The 18,505-nt window shown below is 41.7% G+C and overlaps 1 protein-coding gene across 7 annotated transcripts in view; it reads left to right on the forward strand.

Moving 5' to 3' along the window:
• The window catches only part of DGKI (diacylglycerol kinase iota), a 435,956-nt gene that overhangs the window by 140,583 nt on the left and 276,868 nt on the right, over nucleotides 1-18,505 (forward strand). For 6 of the 7 annotated variants that reach the window (XM_053218037.1, XM_053218038.1, XM_053218039.1 and 3 more), the window contains exon 2: nucleotides 11,026-11,134. The exons of the other annotated variant lie outside the window; for it this stretch is intronic. In XM_053218037.1, coding sequence (XP_053074012.1) covers nucleotides 11,026-11,134 — 109 coding nt within the window. The remainder of the gene's footprint in view (nucleotides 1-11,025; nucleotides 11,135-18,505) is intronic. 7 annotated transcript variants of the gene reach the window in all.

The raw sequence follows: 18,505 nt of genomic DNA on the forward strand, positions 1-18,505 counted from the left end.
AGATACCCTTATGAGGAACATATCCTAAACTGCCTTCAGTTGACAAAACTGTGCTGGGTGATCTGTTCAGTAATACCACCAGTCAAGCAGGATTGTGGTTGAGGCGGCGCACGTGCCAGGGCTATGGAAATCGAAGGAGCTGGGGAATGGTGTGCTAGACGGAAATGGAGAGTGAGGCTCTGACATTAAACTTTTCCTGTCGCTAGTTTTACTGGGAAGAACCCTATGGAAATCCAAATCCTTTCGCCTAAAATTTCTGTGAATTCCCAGAGGGCTTATGTTCTTAAGGTTATTTCTGTTCTCAGGCTCATGCTTTTTCTAAATTTGTTCAATTTCGGATTATCTTTCTATTCCAGTAGGCAATGTCTATTTTGTATTCATTGACCTAGATGTAAAATTCAGCCGCTTCAATTTCCACATTCATAAAACTCCACTGCCTTTAAGGCAAGGAGTAGACTTCCCTGAAGATTTAGGTGCAGGTGAGAAATATGGAGGAGGAGACAAAGAAAGCATTTCCGTCACAGCATATAACAACTTCCAATTGCACATCAGACAGTATTCTTAAGATGTCCTTCAGCCACGCTGACACCAGGACATCTCACTGGCCGTTTCAGTCCACTGCACACAGAGGCCTTGTGCTGTGTCTGGATCCTTCTCTTCTCTCTCTCTCCCTTTCAGAGAGAATGCAGAGTGATGGTCTTTGGAGCCAGACATCTGGGCTCCAGTCTTGGCCTTATTACTTATTAGCTGTACGGCTTATATAAGTTATTCAAACTGTGTAATGTCGGTTTTTCCATTAGCAAAATGGGCATGATAAAATTACCCGTTTCGTAAGTGTGTCATGAGTATTAGAAGCGTGTAATGGAGGCTGTGTTTTGCTGCCCACATGTCTTCTGGGGACCAAAGTGCTCATCTTTCCAGCTTCTAGGAGCATTGGCTGCCAATGGTCTACAGCTGTACCCCTTCTCCGGCATGGCCCCTATGTAAAGAGAATCTCTTACTGGTGGCTACTCTCTCCCAAGGGGCAGCCCATCCAAAGACTGGTGGGTGTGGACTTGTAAGATCTCATCTCTGCCTGAAATTAGAACAACTCTGAGGGGCCATTCCAGCTCCAGAACCTCATGTTCCATCACCTGCAGCCTCTGTGGCAATTGTATCATGTTTCAACTTCTCACTTTGCTGGTTCTGCTTCCCTCACAAACTCTCCCCACATACTTTCCAGTAACCCTGAACACTCCTGGCTGAGAATCTTTTCCAACCTAAGAGAAAAGAGTTAAAATTGTGGAAATTGAAGGAGGTAGGAACAAATTATTATTATTATTGTCTGGAGAGTAAGATAATTTATCTTAGGAGCCTTTCTAGAATATTCCAGACATATATAGAGATACACAAGGTGTACAATATAGTGGTTCAACACTTCCATACATCATCCTGTGCTCATCACAACAGGTGCCTTCCTAAATCCCCCTGTACCCCCCACACACCTCCTTTCTGGTAACCATTTAACCCATTACCCCTACCCACCTACTTTCTGGTAACCATCAGTTCTCTGTAGTTAAGAGTCTGTTTCTTGGTTTGCCCCCCCCCCCCCCGCCCGTTTTTCCTCTTTGCTCGTTTGTTTTATTTAACAGTCTTTTTAGGTATTTCTTTTCTAACTATCATAAGCTGCAATTTCTTAGACACACTTTTGATTTTGCATTTATCTTCATTGCTGGCTACCTCCTTAATGAGTTAAATAAAACTTAGTCAGGGGGTGCCTGGGTGGCTCAGTTGGTTAAGCGTCCAACTTCAGCTCATGATAACACTGTTTTTAAGTTCGAGCCCCACGTAGAGCTCTGTGCAGACAGCTCAGAGCCTGGAGCCTGCTTTGGATTCTGTGTCTCCCTTTCTCTCTCTGCCTCTCCCCTGCTCATGCTCTGTATCTGTCTCCTTCAAAAATAAACAGACATTAAAAAAATTAAAAAAAATTCATCAGATGCTTAGTATTTATAGGAGAATGTTGTCCTTAACAGTGGTTTTTCGTAGGAATGTGTATCTGTTTATTATTAGTTTCTGAAGGGTAGCACTATGATAGGAAGGTACCTAAAGTTCCATGGGGACAATTGGAAAAGGGAACTCAACATTTTGAAGTTAGCCAAACCCTATCATACTATATCTAAACTTTGGGTCTAGTTTTGAAGTATGTGTATTTGCCAGTATGTGTATTTGAAGTATGTGTATTTGCTGTAATGAAGTAACACATTAAGTGGCTTAAACAACAGAAATTTAGGGGCATCTGGGTGTCTCGGTTGAGCATCTGACTCTTGGTTTCGGCTCAGGTTATGATCTCAAGGTTTGTGGGTTCGAGCCCTGTGTCAGGCTTTGCACTTAACAGTGTGGAGCCTGCTCAGGATTCTCTGTCTCTCCCTTTCTCTCTCTACCTCTCCCCTGATCAAGCATGAGCTTTCTCTCTCTTTCTCTCTCTCTCTCTCTCAAAATAAATAAATAAATAAATAAATAAATAAATAAATAAATAAATAAACAAACTTTAAAAATACCCCAGAAATATATTGTCACACAGTTTGGAGACTACAAGTCTGAGATGAAGGTCCTGGCAGCGTTGGTTCGTTCTGGGGTCTGTGACGAAGAATCTGTTTGGGACCACTCTCCCTGAGCTGCTGCTGGTTGGCTGGCAACCTTGGTCTTCTTTGGCTTGTAGACACATCACCCTGGTCTCTGTCATCATCTTTACATGGTTTTCTCACCGTGTGAGTGTCTGTGTCCACATTTCCCCTTTTTATAAAGGCATCAGTCGTATTGGATTAGGACCCGCCCTAATGGCCTCATTTTAACTTGAGGTCTGCAAATAAGGTCATGGTTCACCCCATAACAGTATGATTACTTTTTTCCCACGCACAGGTTTACTTTTTCCCTCAACTGATACCTTCAGAAGAATGCCATTAACTGCTGATGGATCCCAGTTGAGAAATCTCTCTCCCTGTTTGAAAATGAGGTTTATTAAAAAAAAAAAATGAGGTTTATTGCCACATCTCATGACAAGTCCATGCTGGCATTGCCTTAGGAATGTAGTTACGATGAATTAGGCTTGGGAAATAAATCCTGTTTAATAGATGAGTTCCCAGGTTCTCAGGGGCATTTAGTAACCAGTGTGCTTTACAGATTCAATCACACACAAAAATGCCTTTTTTGGCATTGCATTCATTTACATGAAGATAATTAAATAAATAATTCTAATGGCATTTAAAAAATATGTTGGTAAATTCGTCTTAGGGGAGAGTGTGGTGCTTTTTAATTTTGCACTGGGCAGGTAGGCAAGTTGTGGGGGAAGAACGATTCCTTTGGCAAATGTGGAATTATTTACCATGACTAGAAGAAGAACCTTCTGTTTAAATAACCCCTTCGAACTGCCTGACACATAATGGAAGCTTGTTAAATGTTTATTGAATGAACAGAAGTGTCCGGGGAACTTGGAATATTTGAGAGGAATCAAGTAAAAAGCACATATTTATTCAGAGATTTACTATCTACCTAGCTTTGGCTAGATGCTATGGGGCTGCCAGTATGTGTGAGAATAATAATAGCAGTGACTATTTTTTGTGCTTACTATGTGCCAAGCATCCTGCACACTGCTTTTTTTTTTTTTTTAATTCAAGTTAGCTAACATACAGTGTAGTGTTGATTTCAGGAGTAGAATGTAGTGATTCATCACTTATATATAACACCCAGTGCTCATCCCAACAGGTGCCCTCCTTAATGCCCATCCCCCATTTAGCCCATCCCCCCACCCCCCAACCTCCCCTCCAGCAACCCTTAGTTTGTTCTCTGTATGTAAGAGTCTCTAACGGTTTCCTCCCTCTCTGTTTTTATCTTATTTTTCCTTTTCTTTCTGCTATGTGCCAAGCATCCTGCATACTGCTTTTTAAAACTATCTCAGCTACTCCCTGAGTTGGGTAATACTGTTTTTATTGTACATAAAAGGATGCCAAGGCTAAGACAGTTCAAGCAATTTGACTACATAGCGGGTGATTGGTAAGGTAAAGTGTGTTCTTAATCTGTACACTTGAATCCTCCCAGACCGGCCTCTTTCTAGGAGAAGCTTATGCTCTTGTGGAGGTGGGACATTTATAAGTGAGGCAATTGGAGATTTGGCATAGTAAGAGCCTAGCTGTCTTGTAAGTCTCTTTTGCTATGTAGTGTGTGCTATCAAAATTTCGTAAAAGTATGAGCTGTGTCGTAGTTAAGTATGTACAATGTGGATTTAGATGCCTGGATCCATAATTTTCTTAATGTTTATTTATTTTTGAGAGAGAGGGAGAGAGAGTGCATGCGAGCAGGGGAAGGACAGAGGCGGGGGGGTGGTGGGTACAGAGGATCCAAAGCAGGCTCTTCACTGTCAGCAGTGAGCCCAGTGCGGGGCTTGAACCCACAAACCATGAAATCACCACCTGAGCCAAGTTGCTCAACTGACTGAGCCACCCAGGCACCCCTAGACGCCTGGATTCAAATTCCACTGGGACTTCTTTCTATCTGTGTGATTTGGGACATACAGCTTAACCATTCTGTACTATCATTTTTATTTTAATTATAAAATAGGGCATAATAAAACTACCTCCCTCAGTGTTGTGAGGAGTACGTAAGATATGTGAAATGATTCTGTACCTGGCAAAATGTATTTCCTGCTAGAATATAAGCTTCACAAAGGCAGCGATTTATGTCTGTTTTATTCATTCATGCATCTTACACATTTAGAATAGTGCTTGGTTATAAAACAGACATTCAGTAAATACATTGTTGGATGAATGAATATATTTCAATGTGTAAATGCCAGGGCTTAGTCACATTTGCAGACATAATGAAGTACTCACATGCTTGCACATTTATGTAGAACAGTGTTTCTCAGCCCAGGATACTCATTAGAACTACCTGGAAGGCTTTTAAATAGAGTGATGTCAAGCTCCACCACAGGCAAAGGTTGAACACCACTCTTGGAGAATCACCCTGAAAATAACTGCTATAAACATAAAGTGATACAGGCATGCTGTATTGAAGATTCAATACCAGAAGCAATTTTTTAAAATGACTTAGAACCCTTAGGAAACGAAAAAGAACCTCTGTTTCAATAGTAATTGCGTTCTTGAAAACTTCAATGCACATTAAAATTGTCAAAAACTACTTTGAGTTCATATGTAATATGGATTGGGATTTAGGCTCAAATAATTACAAAAGGTTTGCCCCCCTAAGTAAATCTCTGGTGGGATACTTGGAGTTTGTGTGGGGCTTGGGACAATTTTCTTTTTATCATGTGGACTATCCTTAACATTGCAGGCAGCTTGTGTAAATCAACCAAGAAGCACTGTGGGCTGCTTTGAATATAAACAAAGTTAGTGCCAAAATAGCATATGGAAAAAAGCACACCAACACATACACAATGATTAAGATCCCTCTTGAGGCATTTGGGGGAATTAAACCAAGGTACAGAGTACCTTTTTAGACAGCTGCTGCCTTTTCTAAAACGAAGAGATGAGTTCACCAGTTTCTAATGTGTCAATTGCTTATCTCAGGAGACTTCCTGGCTACGGGAACCTCCTAATTCTCTGGTGCTTCTTTGCTCAGCAGGAAGGGGGCCTCATGCTATTCTATTCATAGAATCTCCCAGAAAGGGAGTGGGCAAGATGGGGATGGATTGAATATGGGAGCCATATAAACTTGGAATCAGAGTGGAACCAGAGCCAGTTGAGAGAAAATTGCAAAATGGATAATTAGAGGCTGTCCCGGCTGAATACCCACCTACATGTTTTCCCGTAAATTTTTAAAAATTCTCTTCATGAAGAGCCTGTGCTGCATGTTTCTTTCAATGAATACATTACAAAAATATTAACACTCTCCTATGCCCTTTACAAATGTTATACCATTCGGGTTTTATTTTACGTTGATCACAAAGCCTTTTTGAGGTCTCTTAGGCTTCTTAACCCTGAGTTCTACCTCTTCTGCCTTTTTCTTTCAAGAGCAGCTTTGAAGGATTTCTGGCCCTCTCCAGAAAGTAGATCACTGAAACGCACAGCCTGGGATATAATTCAAATCTTCCTAATCAGATTTCTCAATCCCTGATCTAATCAGCAAGCTGTTTTGCTGAGCTTTTTGGTCAAGTTCATTCATTAACTCAGAAAGCATTTATTGAATATATGCTGGGTCTACCCCTGGGCTAGAATGTAATAAGACTAGTAGATGAATTGAGCCCTGTCCTTTAGGAGTTTGTAGTCTTATTGAATGAAGTAAAGGAAATAATAGACTGCTATTTAAAATGTATGATGGCTTTTATACTTTAAATATGTTAGAGGTCTTTCACGGCAGGCAATTGACATTAACTGTGACTTTGTGCGCCTGAAACTGCATTATAGAATATTTTCTTTTCGTATCTACTTCACAGTCAATATCGCAGCTCTCCTTTTCAAAGATTCTTTTGCCATTATAGTCATCCCAACAAAGCGTTGTTGCAAAATTAATAGGAAGGATTGCTGGCATTTCACTGTTTCACTGACTGTAGGCTTGGGAGGATTCTGGGCAGAAGGAAAGAATAAGTTGAAACCCTGTTGATTTTTTTACTAGAGCATATTGTAACATAGAACCCCTGCCATTTAACACGCCCCAAATGCTACCCCTCTGAAATGTCATTTTCTACAACCAGGACGAACCCACACAGAAAAATAACTTACACTAATTTTATTTGAGGTCTGATAAATGATGAAATTGTTTTTGTATTTTGGAACAAAATGTGTATACCGACACGAGCTATTAGAGAGAAGGATTTTCTCACGTGGTTGTTGAGAAATGTGGAGAAAGCCACAATCAGAAGTTACTTCCTACTCTGGTTTGGTACCTACAGATATTTTCCCTGTTCTTCTTATGTGATATCCTCTTGTAAAGCCCACTTACAGTTAGGAACTTGGAGCCATTTTGATGTTTCCTACTTATTTTCCTTCTACTAAGTGTTTATCTGTGTCATAGATACACAGTTTTCCTCTATTAATGTTACGGAAAACCAACCTTAAATTTGCATCCACAGTGAGGAATAGATAACCAGCAAAAGCCCTTATTTAATCGTTTCTCTTCACAGGCTGGGGAAGAGTGTCACTTTGGCTGTGATTTCACTGCAGGGCTTAGTCGGGTTGAAGGTTTGGATGTCTTCTTACTGCCACGTTGCTCTTCAAGAGACGCACGCCTCCCTTGCACCCTGATTTAGTTACTTCAGCAGTTTGCCCTCCTGTCTGTTCTAATTAGGAACGTAGGTTTTGGTGGTCAGTCAGTCTGCAACTTCTGGTGAGTTAGACTCATTTGTCCTGTGGTTTCTACTGTGCGAGGAGAATTTTATTCTCCCTTTCTTCTTTTTTATTCCGATCCCAGCTCTGGGACTGTTCGTGAAAAGATGAAGGACTTGTATTTTTCTCATTTACCCAAGATTTAGGAATTCTTCAGCTCTTCCAAGGCCTTGAGCATTGGCACCGTTTGTTATTTTTTGTTAGAACACTTAAATTTAGGTTATGTGTTAAGGAATCCAAGGTGGAACTTGTAATTTCTGACTCCACAGAGATCTCATTTTCTTGGGACGAAAGCTGTGACTTAGGATCACATACCAGCTCCTTCAAAGCCAGAGAAAAGTCCTAAAGAAAAATGTTACAGAAGTTCCTTGAACCCAGGTGGAGAAAAATGCATGGGCCATGAAGGAGCACAGTATAAGAATCTTGAGTGTTCTTCTCCTATTGCTTGGTGGAATGGAAAATACTTTGGGGTGAAGGGCTGAGATATTGTGATTTATGACAAATATATATCTAGCCATCTGAATGACTAGATATATATTTCTCATATGAATTTGGTCTTCATCTATGGATCTCTGCTCACAACTCCTGGAACCTGTGATAAGGGTGAAAAAGGTATTTTTTGTTATGTTAACGAAGGTGACTTTGTACCCCACTCAAGGGTGGGGGGCTGTTTGCCAGGAGGACCAATCTTGTGATGAGAGGGTTGGAAATTTCAGTCCTCTGGGGAGGCAAGAGGGGCCAAAGGTTGAATCATTTGCCACTGGCCAATGTTTTAATGAATCATGCCTATATAAGGAAGCCTCCATCAAAACCCAAAAGGATGGGGTTCAGAGAGCTTTCGGCTTGGTGAGCATGTGTGTGGAGGTGTGAGAGAGGCCCCTGGAGAGGACACTGAAGCTCTGCACCCCTCCCCCATACTTCACCCTCTGTATCTCTTCATCTGAATGTTGATACCTATCCTTTATCATATCCTTTAATAAACAGGTAACTTAAGCATTCGCATCAGTTCTGTGAGCTACTTTAACAAATTAATCAAACCTAAGGAGGACATCATTGGACCCTCCAATCTGTAGCTGCTTGGCCAGAAGCCTCACAGCCTGGGGCTTGAGACTGGCGTCTGAAGTGGGGGATGGGTGCAGTCCTGTAGGCCTGAACTCTGAACCTGTGGCATCTGATGCTAGCTCTGGGTAGATAGTGTCAGAATTGTGTTGAATTCTTGGGCACCCTGCTGGTGTCCGAGAATCACTTGATGTTGGGGGAACCCCAGCCACTCCCGCTCCCTACCCCCAACCTATGTGCCATCTTTGGAATTAGCTCTGGGAACTCAAAAAAGTTGGTGTCAGTGAAGAGGCCAAAATTGATGTTAATTATTTGCCTTGACGAAAGGGAGGAAAGGGAATATTGTGTCATCAGAGGGTTTCATTAAAGGTCTACATACTTGTAATGACTCTTTGGGGGGTTCCATAAAGCAACTACATTGTGTGCTATCCAGGCGGAGCTTCTGAAAGTAGGCTATAGGCAAGCTTCATGTGATGACTTCCGACTACTAAAACCCTTTACGTTATTTCTAAGACTTCCTGTGTGGGAATATAAGAGAGGGGGAAAAAGGGCTAGGCACTTGCTGAGCTCTTAGACATACTTGGCCATTTATCAGTGTCTGCAAGATCTTAGATTCTTTTGTTGATTCTACCAAGCCTTTCATTGGGTTTTGAGGCTACTGTTTGTCTTGGTCATCTACAAATTCCATTTCTGGGTGGAGTTTGCAGAGATCAGTGAACAGAAAAGAGATATCATCTGCTTCTAGATTCCAACAGAGCTTTTACATTTTGCTCTTATTCCTCTCCCCTTCCCGGGCAAGTTCCTTTCCCTCCACTGGCTCTGTCATTATGGGATTCACTGTACATTGGGCTATCACTGCCTTCCTTTTCCCCATCTCCCCATCTGTAGCCTTGTTCCTCTGTATAGAGAGATGGGTAAAGGAGTCTGAGGATCCGGGGCTCCCTGGGGACCCCATGTGTCTGCAGGTCCAGTGTCCAAGATGGCAGATTCTTACTACAGTGTTCACGTCCTGTGAGATAGGATGCTGAGAGCTAATGGGGGTAAAGTGCATAATGAAGTTGCTGATGCTTTTCTTTAGGGCTTCCACCTCAATGGGCTTGGGTAAGTTAGTGCTCCCCACCTACACAAATGTACTTGCTCTTGTCAACCTAAATAAAGAGGTAAACCAAGGCAAGCTTGAATTACCAGAAATTGAGTTTATTTGGGAATAGGAGAGAAGTTGCAACTCAGGATATGAAAACTGTAGCAGGCTATGGGTGAGTCCTTTACCAGTTTGGAGTAGGCTATTTTTATGGCCAGGAGTGCAAAGAGCAGGGAGTCTAGCCTGAGTCCGAGCAGCAAGTTCATTGGCTTGAGGATGGGGAGACAATCTTGGTGTTTGTTCATTGGTTGAGGGATAGGTTTCCAGTCTTCAGCGAATCAGTCTCTTAAGTTCTAAGTTTCACTTGCCTGAGGGAAATTCATTTCATACCCTCTTTAGATTAAAGCCCTTCCACACTCCAATAGAGCAATTTGAAAACTTGAGCTCACAGAAGGAAGCACATGGGCAGCATGTGTGAGTGCAGATTCCCGGGCCTCACCCGTAGACCTATTCAAGGCTCAGCTGCAGGGTCACAAGACCCACCTGATTCTAGTTCAGGTAATTCTTAAAGCACATGTAGACACTCCAGTAAAGGGAAAACTCTCCTTTCCAGGAAGCCACTTAGTTGATTTGTGAATCAGCACTTATATTTCAGCTTGAGACCCTTGTCTGGCATTTTTCATGGAGCTGTTCAGAAACTTAACCTATATTGTTAATGATGATACCACAAGATCTTGCCACTTTCTTCCTTTCTCTTGCTGTTTGCATTCTCTCCACCAGGCTCTCATCTACCCTCCCTTCCCTTCACCCTAAAGCTAAAACAACTCTTCTTATTTCTTATCTTTGAAGACCAAGGTCAGGGCTGACTTTCTCAACCTCTCCTGATTTATTCCCTCCTTTCTGACCAGCACTTTGTTATGTTCCATTCAACAAACCTAATCTAAGCAACATATTTTGATTTTATTGTTCCATGGGCCTTGGTGAGATACTGGTCTTTCAGCGTGTGCCATTTCTTGCCAGATACAAATCAACCTTTTCCCATTTGGAATCTCAAGCTATCTGCAGAAGTCCTCTGCAAGGATGAGGGAGGATGTTCTTAAGAGGAGCAAGGCTGAATTTGGAGCTGTGACCAACTTGGAGAGCACTTTGTTGGGAAATGGAGGAATTTCAGTAGAAGACTCCCTGAGTCTGCTTTTGTTGCCGTTAGTCTCTGGCAGCTTTAAAATTGTCCAAGTATTGTGGCCATCCAAGCCCTAGGTCTTTTTCTGTAAACGGAGAGACCTGCATTCTGCCCTCTACCCTGAATAGGGGCATCTAGAAATTCCATTTCTGGTCCTGAAGCAACATTGCCCCCCAAATGGTCCCCCTCAATCTCCCTGTCTTTTGAGACTTGCCACCCAGTATCTTCACCATAGACCATACACTTTAGAGACATAGACTCCAATACATTTGCAAAGGCTTTTGCATGCAGAAGACTAACTCAGGCGTTGTTTTTACTCCAGGGGAAATTTTTAGCTCTGTTTACCTTCTGATGTTGGTTTTTCTTTGTGTTTTTTCTTCTGGCTGCAGGAAAGCAATCTCCCGGGCAGGCCTGCAGCACCTGGCTCCTGCACATCCCCTCAGCCTTCCTGTGGCAAATGGTCCAGCGAAGGAGCCCAGAGCGACTCTGGACTGGAGTGTAGGTGTTGGCTTTTTCATCTAAACATAATTCAATTGCATGTGTGTCTTTCTCATTCTTAAGATCCCTATGGCTACAAAGCAAGACCTAATAATTTTCAGTATTGCTCACTGATCAATCTTCAGATACCTAGGCCAGAGCTCCATTCTCAAACTCCCGGCAGCATAGTTCCTTTATATGAAATCAGATGTGTTTCAGACTAAAATAAAAACTTCATGAATCATTTGAAGCGTTACTGCCTGGGTTTGCAGCTGTGCGATGAAAAGTACCTCTGTGCACATGCTTTATTGGTTCTTGCCAAGTTGATGATGAATAGAGCATCCCCTTAGCAACATCCTGGAATCTAAGCTTGATTTCCTCAGATCAAGCTACCTTCTTTTCTTTTTTGGTGCTTTTTTCCCCCCCTGACAAAAGATGACTTCACTTTATGTTTTAGGCACTTCATGCCCTCCTGTCTGATATACTTCTTCCCCTAACACAAAGGTAGATAGGTCTTGTAAAAGTGGTTTGGGTATAGTAGCCAATTTTAACCAAAAACGCATCCACAGAAACTATTACCTTGAGCTGAAGATTGCATTCTGGAATTCTTAAGCTAGTTAGAATACATTTATTGAGGGTGTTCAGTGACTCAAGTTCTTGGTGGAAACATCTATAACTGTGGCCTGAAAGGCTTTGTCTCTTCCTGAAGGAATGAGTATAGGGAACAGCGTGAAGGTGGAGGAGGGCTGCCCTGAAATTCTTCCAGTCTGGTCTTGATGGTGATTTTTGTTTAGCATTTTTCAGTTGAGTTGAACAATGGGGATAATTCACGTTCTCCCATATGAAAGCACATGGCGGGATGGGGGAAAGGAGAAGAGTTGTTTTTCATTCATTTAATTTTTTATTTTTAGCCCATATGTCATGATTTAACGTCCTTTTATATTAAAACAATTCTTTGTCTCTCCTAAGAACACACTTACTGACATTCTTATTTGACATTCTGGGCACATGCCAATGTAGGCTGCCTGCATTCATGAAGTACTAGGCAGAAGACTGGACTTGATTGAGATGCAGCTTCTTCCTTGATACAGCCCTGAGAATGCTCCAGTATCACCTGTGCGTACTGAATGGGCACTCAGGAAGAATGCTCCTTTCCTGGAATTTCCCTTTATTCTAGGAAAATTACTTAATAAACTCTTAAACCAGGAGAGAGTATAGAATTTATTGGTACCAGTGTTTACATAATTAAAAAGAATTAAATGCGTAAACAAGCAGGTGAAGAAGATCAGAGAACAACATTTCCTGGACTAATGATGAGAATGTTACGAATCAGGGACCCAAGTCAGTTAGTTTCACATTCATGAAACCCAGACAGTCTTCTGACCTAAAGTAGCAGGACCCTATGGGGGGCAAGATTCTAATGAGGGAGAGTTTAAATCATTTAGATGGCAAAAGTCATTAAATCCTTTTGCCCCTTGTGTGACATCACTGAAGTCACTGATCTCTTTCGGCCTCAGCATCCTCATCTACAGATGGGGACAGTTGTGGCCCCTCCCCAAGGGGGACTTCCTGGTGTTATTAGGATCAGATGTGGAAGTAAGTGTGCAAGTTCTTTGTAAACTGTGCAGCCTGCAGATTTATTTAATCAGAAAAAAAAAATAATCAAGAATTCATTAATTCATCACCCAGTTGAGCCCCTGCTTTGTGCCAGGGCCTCTGTTGCTTCCTGGGGATTCTGAGGTGAGGAAAACGGGGTTTCTGCCTTCCAGAAGCTTAGGATACAGTCAGCAGAGAAGAAAGCAACAGCAAAAATACCTAGAATAGAGGAGCCCAGCATCAGGGAGTGCCAGGAAGGATGTTCCATCCCTATTTGATGGTGGAAATAGTTACCAGAAAAGGCTTTTAAAAAGAAGTGTCCTGCTTGAGCCGAAGCTTGGCAAGAACGTATTATTTTCTGATTCCTGTAGAGATGTATGCACTCTAATATTTCATCAAAATGGTATTTTGGGCTAGTGGTGGGAGGCTGCACTACACAGCGGGGGAAGAGCGAGTAGGAACTAAGTTCTTTCTTCCTCTGTCCCCTTTGATTGTGGGCGCCCTGTCATGGAGCCCTGGTGAAATCATGGCATGGCAGGAAACACTTTGGGGATGTTTAACAACGGAGAGAGCACTGAAATCCTCCTCTTTAGACACTCCATCTGAGGGCATATTTGAAGATCTGACATGTAAGGAGCTGTAAAGATGTTGACTCTGAAAAAAAATTAATGAACTGTGGGCTGTTATTGCTATTAGTGAACAGAAGCCAAACAGTGACCAACACTACAATTCCTTGTTATGATCATGAAGAACATTTTTCTCAGAAGGGAGGAAGAAGCAGGTTGTTAAAAACATTTTAGACACCTTTATTTATTTTTTATTTTTTTTTGTGCTAAGACTTGCCCTTGCTTCACAGTTTTTGGCTTTTCCTAACAAATATGCTTTTCACCAGTTTCATTTAGGTCACCGTAGTTTGCCGTTCTGTTCAAGTTGCTGAGCCAGGATTTTCTTTGTTCTGCTGAAAGTGGAAGCCCGGGCCACTGGCTTGACCAGTCCTGCCATTCCCTTGTCCCAAGCCCTGCCTGGCTCCCTGTGGAAAAGCGGCATGACTGTCTGTTCCCTCTACCAGCCCACTTTTCTGGACTAAAGTCATTGAAAGGATCAATTTTCACTTATTCACTCTTACTATTCACTGAACTCTGCTTTTGGCTTGGAGCCTTGTACGAGTCTCCCAAATGAGGAGGCAGGTTTAGGGGGACCAGGGTCATCTCAAAGTCCTGTAGGACCATGATCCCCTGACTTAGGTCATCTCCCCTCTCTGCATGTCACCAGTCAGAAAACAGATACAGAATTTGTTCATGGAGCATCGGAAGACGCAAGACAAATCAGGGTGAATTAAAGCTGGAATTAAAAGTTTAGTCCCTATGTTTCCTACCTGTTATAGAATCCCAAAGGGGCCCTTGTTTTGATTCTGATATATGTGCCAAAGTCTTTCAAAGAGGCACAGCTCTTTCCTAAAGATTTTTGTGCAAAGGGCTTTGAAGAGCAGCCTGCTTGTGGGGGTGCCTGAGACGCAGGAGGGCACTGGCTTGGTGAGCCCAGACCATAGGCACCTGTGCACTTCGGGCAGGTGTGTACTGTTGCAGGAGTCAGTTTTATGTGTTAGGTACACAAACTTAACAGTTTCTGTCAAGTATTCATGTTCTCATGTCCCTGCTCAGTGATACATGCTATCTCTCTCTTATTTTTAGCTGTTCCTCAAGGTCCTAAAACTTCTCTCTTGCTGTGATTTGCTCAAATAGTTATTATGACGTCTAGGACTCCCTGTCTCACATGATCTCATTTTCTCGGTGACCCTTCATCAACATTCACTCCTGCCGCCTGAGCACGAGCCTGCCCCTCCATGCATGTCTGGGATAGAAGTCTGAACGTTGATGTGCGGGGAGTAGTCGCGTCTTCAGAATGGCGCCCCAGCCTCCGGTTGACAACAGTAGACACGTGGAAATTGCTGTTTCCTGTCGAGATTTCCTCTGGCTCTCTGCCAGGTCATGCTCATCTTTTCAGCTGAACTAATTCTGTTTATTTTATTCACTTTTTGCTTTGTTTCCTCACAATATCTCTACATGCGTTGCATTGTCTTATAAATCTTAGAACCAAATTGGTGGTATTTAGTCACTTTTAAAATTCTAGGTCCTCAGTTTGATTTCAGGCTCCTTGAAGGGAGGGGCAATGTTTTCTGCTTAGATTTTCTTTTTCACAGTGGAGAGGACGGCCTTGTGGGCCTACCTGCTGTCTGGCTACTGATGCTAGGGGACAAATTGATTGTAGCTTTTCCGTTCAGTCAGTGAGAAGGGGATATTTCACCGGGAGTTGACTGGCACTCAGATAATCTCCAGTTCCTGAAAGGCTTGGTAGGCAAGAGTCCATAGCCTGCTTGAAAAACAAATAGATTTATGCTATTTGAATCTTTTAAAATTTCCTTCCTAGTATGGTGCATTGTGTTAAGTCTTAAAGCACAGCAGTGGTCTGATCTCATTCCTCCCAACTTACCCTCTTTCACCTTCATGGTGACCACCTGCGGGGCTGCTCCCATGGACACCATGCCATGTGTGTCAGTGAAGCCACTTTTGGGGGAAAATAAGCTAAATTGCCAGAAAGGGAGTAATGTTCTAAAAGGCAAAAAAAAAAAAAAAAAATTCTCATCTCCATGGCTGGAATCCAAGTTTCCGGTTTAGAGTGAGTTAGCCCCTTTAGAAGTATGTCTGTTGCATAGATAATGTGTGTCTTCTCTTAGATGTCACATGCCTTTTCCACAATGGAGACTTAATTTGGATTTAAGAGATTTCTTCCTTGTTTTCAGTGTTATAGCAGGGAGCATAGGAGATAGGCCTTACTCTGTCTCTGCTGTTGTATAATTTGCTTTTGCCCATTACACTGCCTAAAACAACTTTCAAAGCAATGGTGGAAAAGCCACCCAGATCTTTCTTAAAGGGCATGTTGGTTTTCACATCGATTTTAATTTCAGTTCGTTTTTTTTTTCCTCCCTCTTTTGAAAATTTCCTCCAGTTCTGAGGGCTATGGAAAATAGCTTCAACACAAACAAAGCCAGGTTCTAAATCCAGACCACATTTTCTTTCCTCTAGTTGATGATGCTAAGAAAAGAAGTGCTTTCTCCTTGGCAGGTAGAAACATAACATAGTTATACACCACTTCACCATTTGGTTCGGGGACAAGATTAGGGAAACAGAGTCTTTGTGCGAATGGTTTAAACTGGGTTATGAAACTAGGTCATCTTATCTTTAGAAACCTTGAATGAAGAGCCAGGAGGAGCCAGGTGAGTATGTGTGCGTGCGTGTGTTCTCATTTCAGTCTTATTTCAGGTGACACATCCTAACAGTCCTGTGCCGTCAGGCTTTAGCTCTTGTACCTTCAGGTTTGGGTGTTGTCCCTGAGAGGGACTCTCACCTCAGTGTTTTTCCCACCCCTAGCCCCATTTCAAACACTGTCAAGTCAGGTTAATCAAGGTGTCAGATGGCTGAGAGGTCATGAGGAGCTAATGACCTATAAATTTTTCCTATAAATCAGTAGAGGTCTTGCCCCTGGTCAGCCCTGTTAGTAGTGGGACAGATATAGCTTCATGCTATGATTTCATGCACCTGCACTAGTCCTTTATTTCCCCAAATTGTGAGAATTTTAAATTCAGTCACGTGGGCTCCTGGGGGATATCATAGAATCCTGTAATCTCACAGGACACTGAGAAACATCCAAGTCTAAATTTCTGCCTCTAAGTAAGTGCTTACCTAAACTAACACTGCCCAAAAGAAACATATGTGAGCCATAAAGTAATTCTAAATTTTCTAGTAGCCATATTTAAAGAAATGTTTTTAAATTTTTTAAAAATCAAAAATGTTAGTACCATATTTTGTTTAAGCAAATAAATCAAAAATATTACCATCTCAGTATGTAATCAGTACAAAAATTATCAGCGAGATGGTTTGCATTCTTTTTTTTCACAGTGAGTAAAGTCTGCTGTGAATTTTACACTGACAGCACATCTCAGTGTTAACCACATTTCAAGTTTTCAATAGCCATATGCTTATTGGGCAGCACGGATCTAAACCATCTTAGACAACTTCTACCTATTATTATCTTGGAGATTTTTAGGGAGAGATAGTCCAGATTTCTTTTCCTTTCTGAATTTGTAAGGATATTTACATGAGATATGTATTTATAACTTTCTTATTATTTCAAAATATTTTTATAAGCAAATGCTTTCCTTTTGTGTAGATTATTTTCTTCTAGTGTCAGTATACTCTACCTGTATTATTCATAGTCTGTAAACTCCTCCATATCAATACATACATTTTTATCTTTTTACCTATAACCATTACTAGGACTTCAGTAGAACTCGAGACCAAGGAATCATATATGTATGTATAAATCTATTTCTGCATCTACCTAGATGAATCTCTACTCTTAGGTAGCTAGATCTGTCTTTATATACAGATCAATCTGTATGTATGTATATCATGAAATTTGTCTCAGCACTCACAAATACAGAAGAAATATTATGTTCATTTAGAAATGGTCGAGAGCTATTTATTTTTTTCTGTCTGGCATAGATGGATTCTCTGAGTTGTATATTGTTTGAGATGGTATTTCAAGGTGGTTGTGTAGAGGAGAAGGAAAGAGGCTCTTCGGTGAGGAGAATGGACTAAACAAAAAACATGGCACAAAAGAAGGAAGATACGGCTATATTTAGAGAAGAAAGAAGAATAAAGAAAGTGTACAAAGATGAATACAAGGAAGGTTAAGGGTAGATTGGGGTCATCAATGGAAGGTCTAGTATGTGAGATTAAATTCGGATTTCATTTTATAAATAACAGGGCATATTTAAGCCTCCTGAGCAAGAGAGAGAGGCGTAATCATAGTTATGTTCTAGAGGAATTAATTTTGCAGCAGTGTAAAATATCAGGGAGAACGTCAGAATTACGAATTCAGAGCAGAAGAAACTAGGACTCAGATTAGACATGCTCTTCAGTACATGATAAGTAGCTGGGGGGCGGGGGGTACAGGTAGATAATGAAAGGAAATCCAGACAAAAATATGAGGCCTGTATTAGTTGAGGTAGACTAGGCTGCAGTAAATAAAATAGACCTATAATTGCTCTATAGAAGTATATTTCCCCCTCACGTAACAGACCAGGACTCTTCCGGGTAGGTTGAGGGGGAGGTGGGTCCTGTTCCACAGTTATTCAATACCCCAGATAGTTGCTCTTACATCTTCACCAGATGGCTTCTGAAATCATCCCAAAGGTTCACTTTTCAAGTATCCAGTATGGGAAAAGAGAATGGAGGAGTGCATGTGGGAGGTTTCAATTGGCCAAGTCTGAAAACAGTACATGTCACTTATGCTTATGTTCCATTGGTTAGATCTTGGTCACATGGCCACATCTAAGTACACAGGAGGCTGGGTTATATGGTCTAGCTGTATGTCCAGGAAGAAGAAAATAATAATTTTGATGAATGGCTAGCAGTCTTGGCTACAAAGACCAAGGAGAGAAACTTGGATAATGCTAACATCTGTGGGTTAGAAGGGAAGGAAAACTGGAAAGTGTCCACCTTAAAACTGTCAGTTATTTTACCAGCAAAGTGGGTTTATTTGTGACTGGCAGAAGAATTGCAACTTGGGACATGTAAACTATGGCTAACCATAGGTGAGTCTGGAGATCAAAGGAAAGGAACGTTACTTTATAGAGGAAAGGAGGAAGTTGGGAGGGGCTGCTTTGAATGGAAGTCCATTGGAGGAAAGTGAGAGTTCAGGGAGATGATGACTTCTTGTTAGCTGAGTTGTGGT

This window comes from Acinonyx jubatus, chromosome A2 (assembly GCF_027475565.1).
Source record: "Acinonyx jubatus isolate Ajub_Pintada_27869175 chromosome A2, VMU_Ajub_asm_v1.0, whole genome shotgun sequence".
Lineage (NCBI taxonomy): Eukaryota > Metazoa > Chordata > Mammalia > Carnivora > Felidae > Acinonyx > Acinonyx jubatus.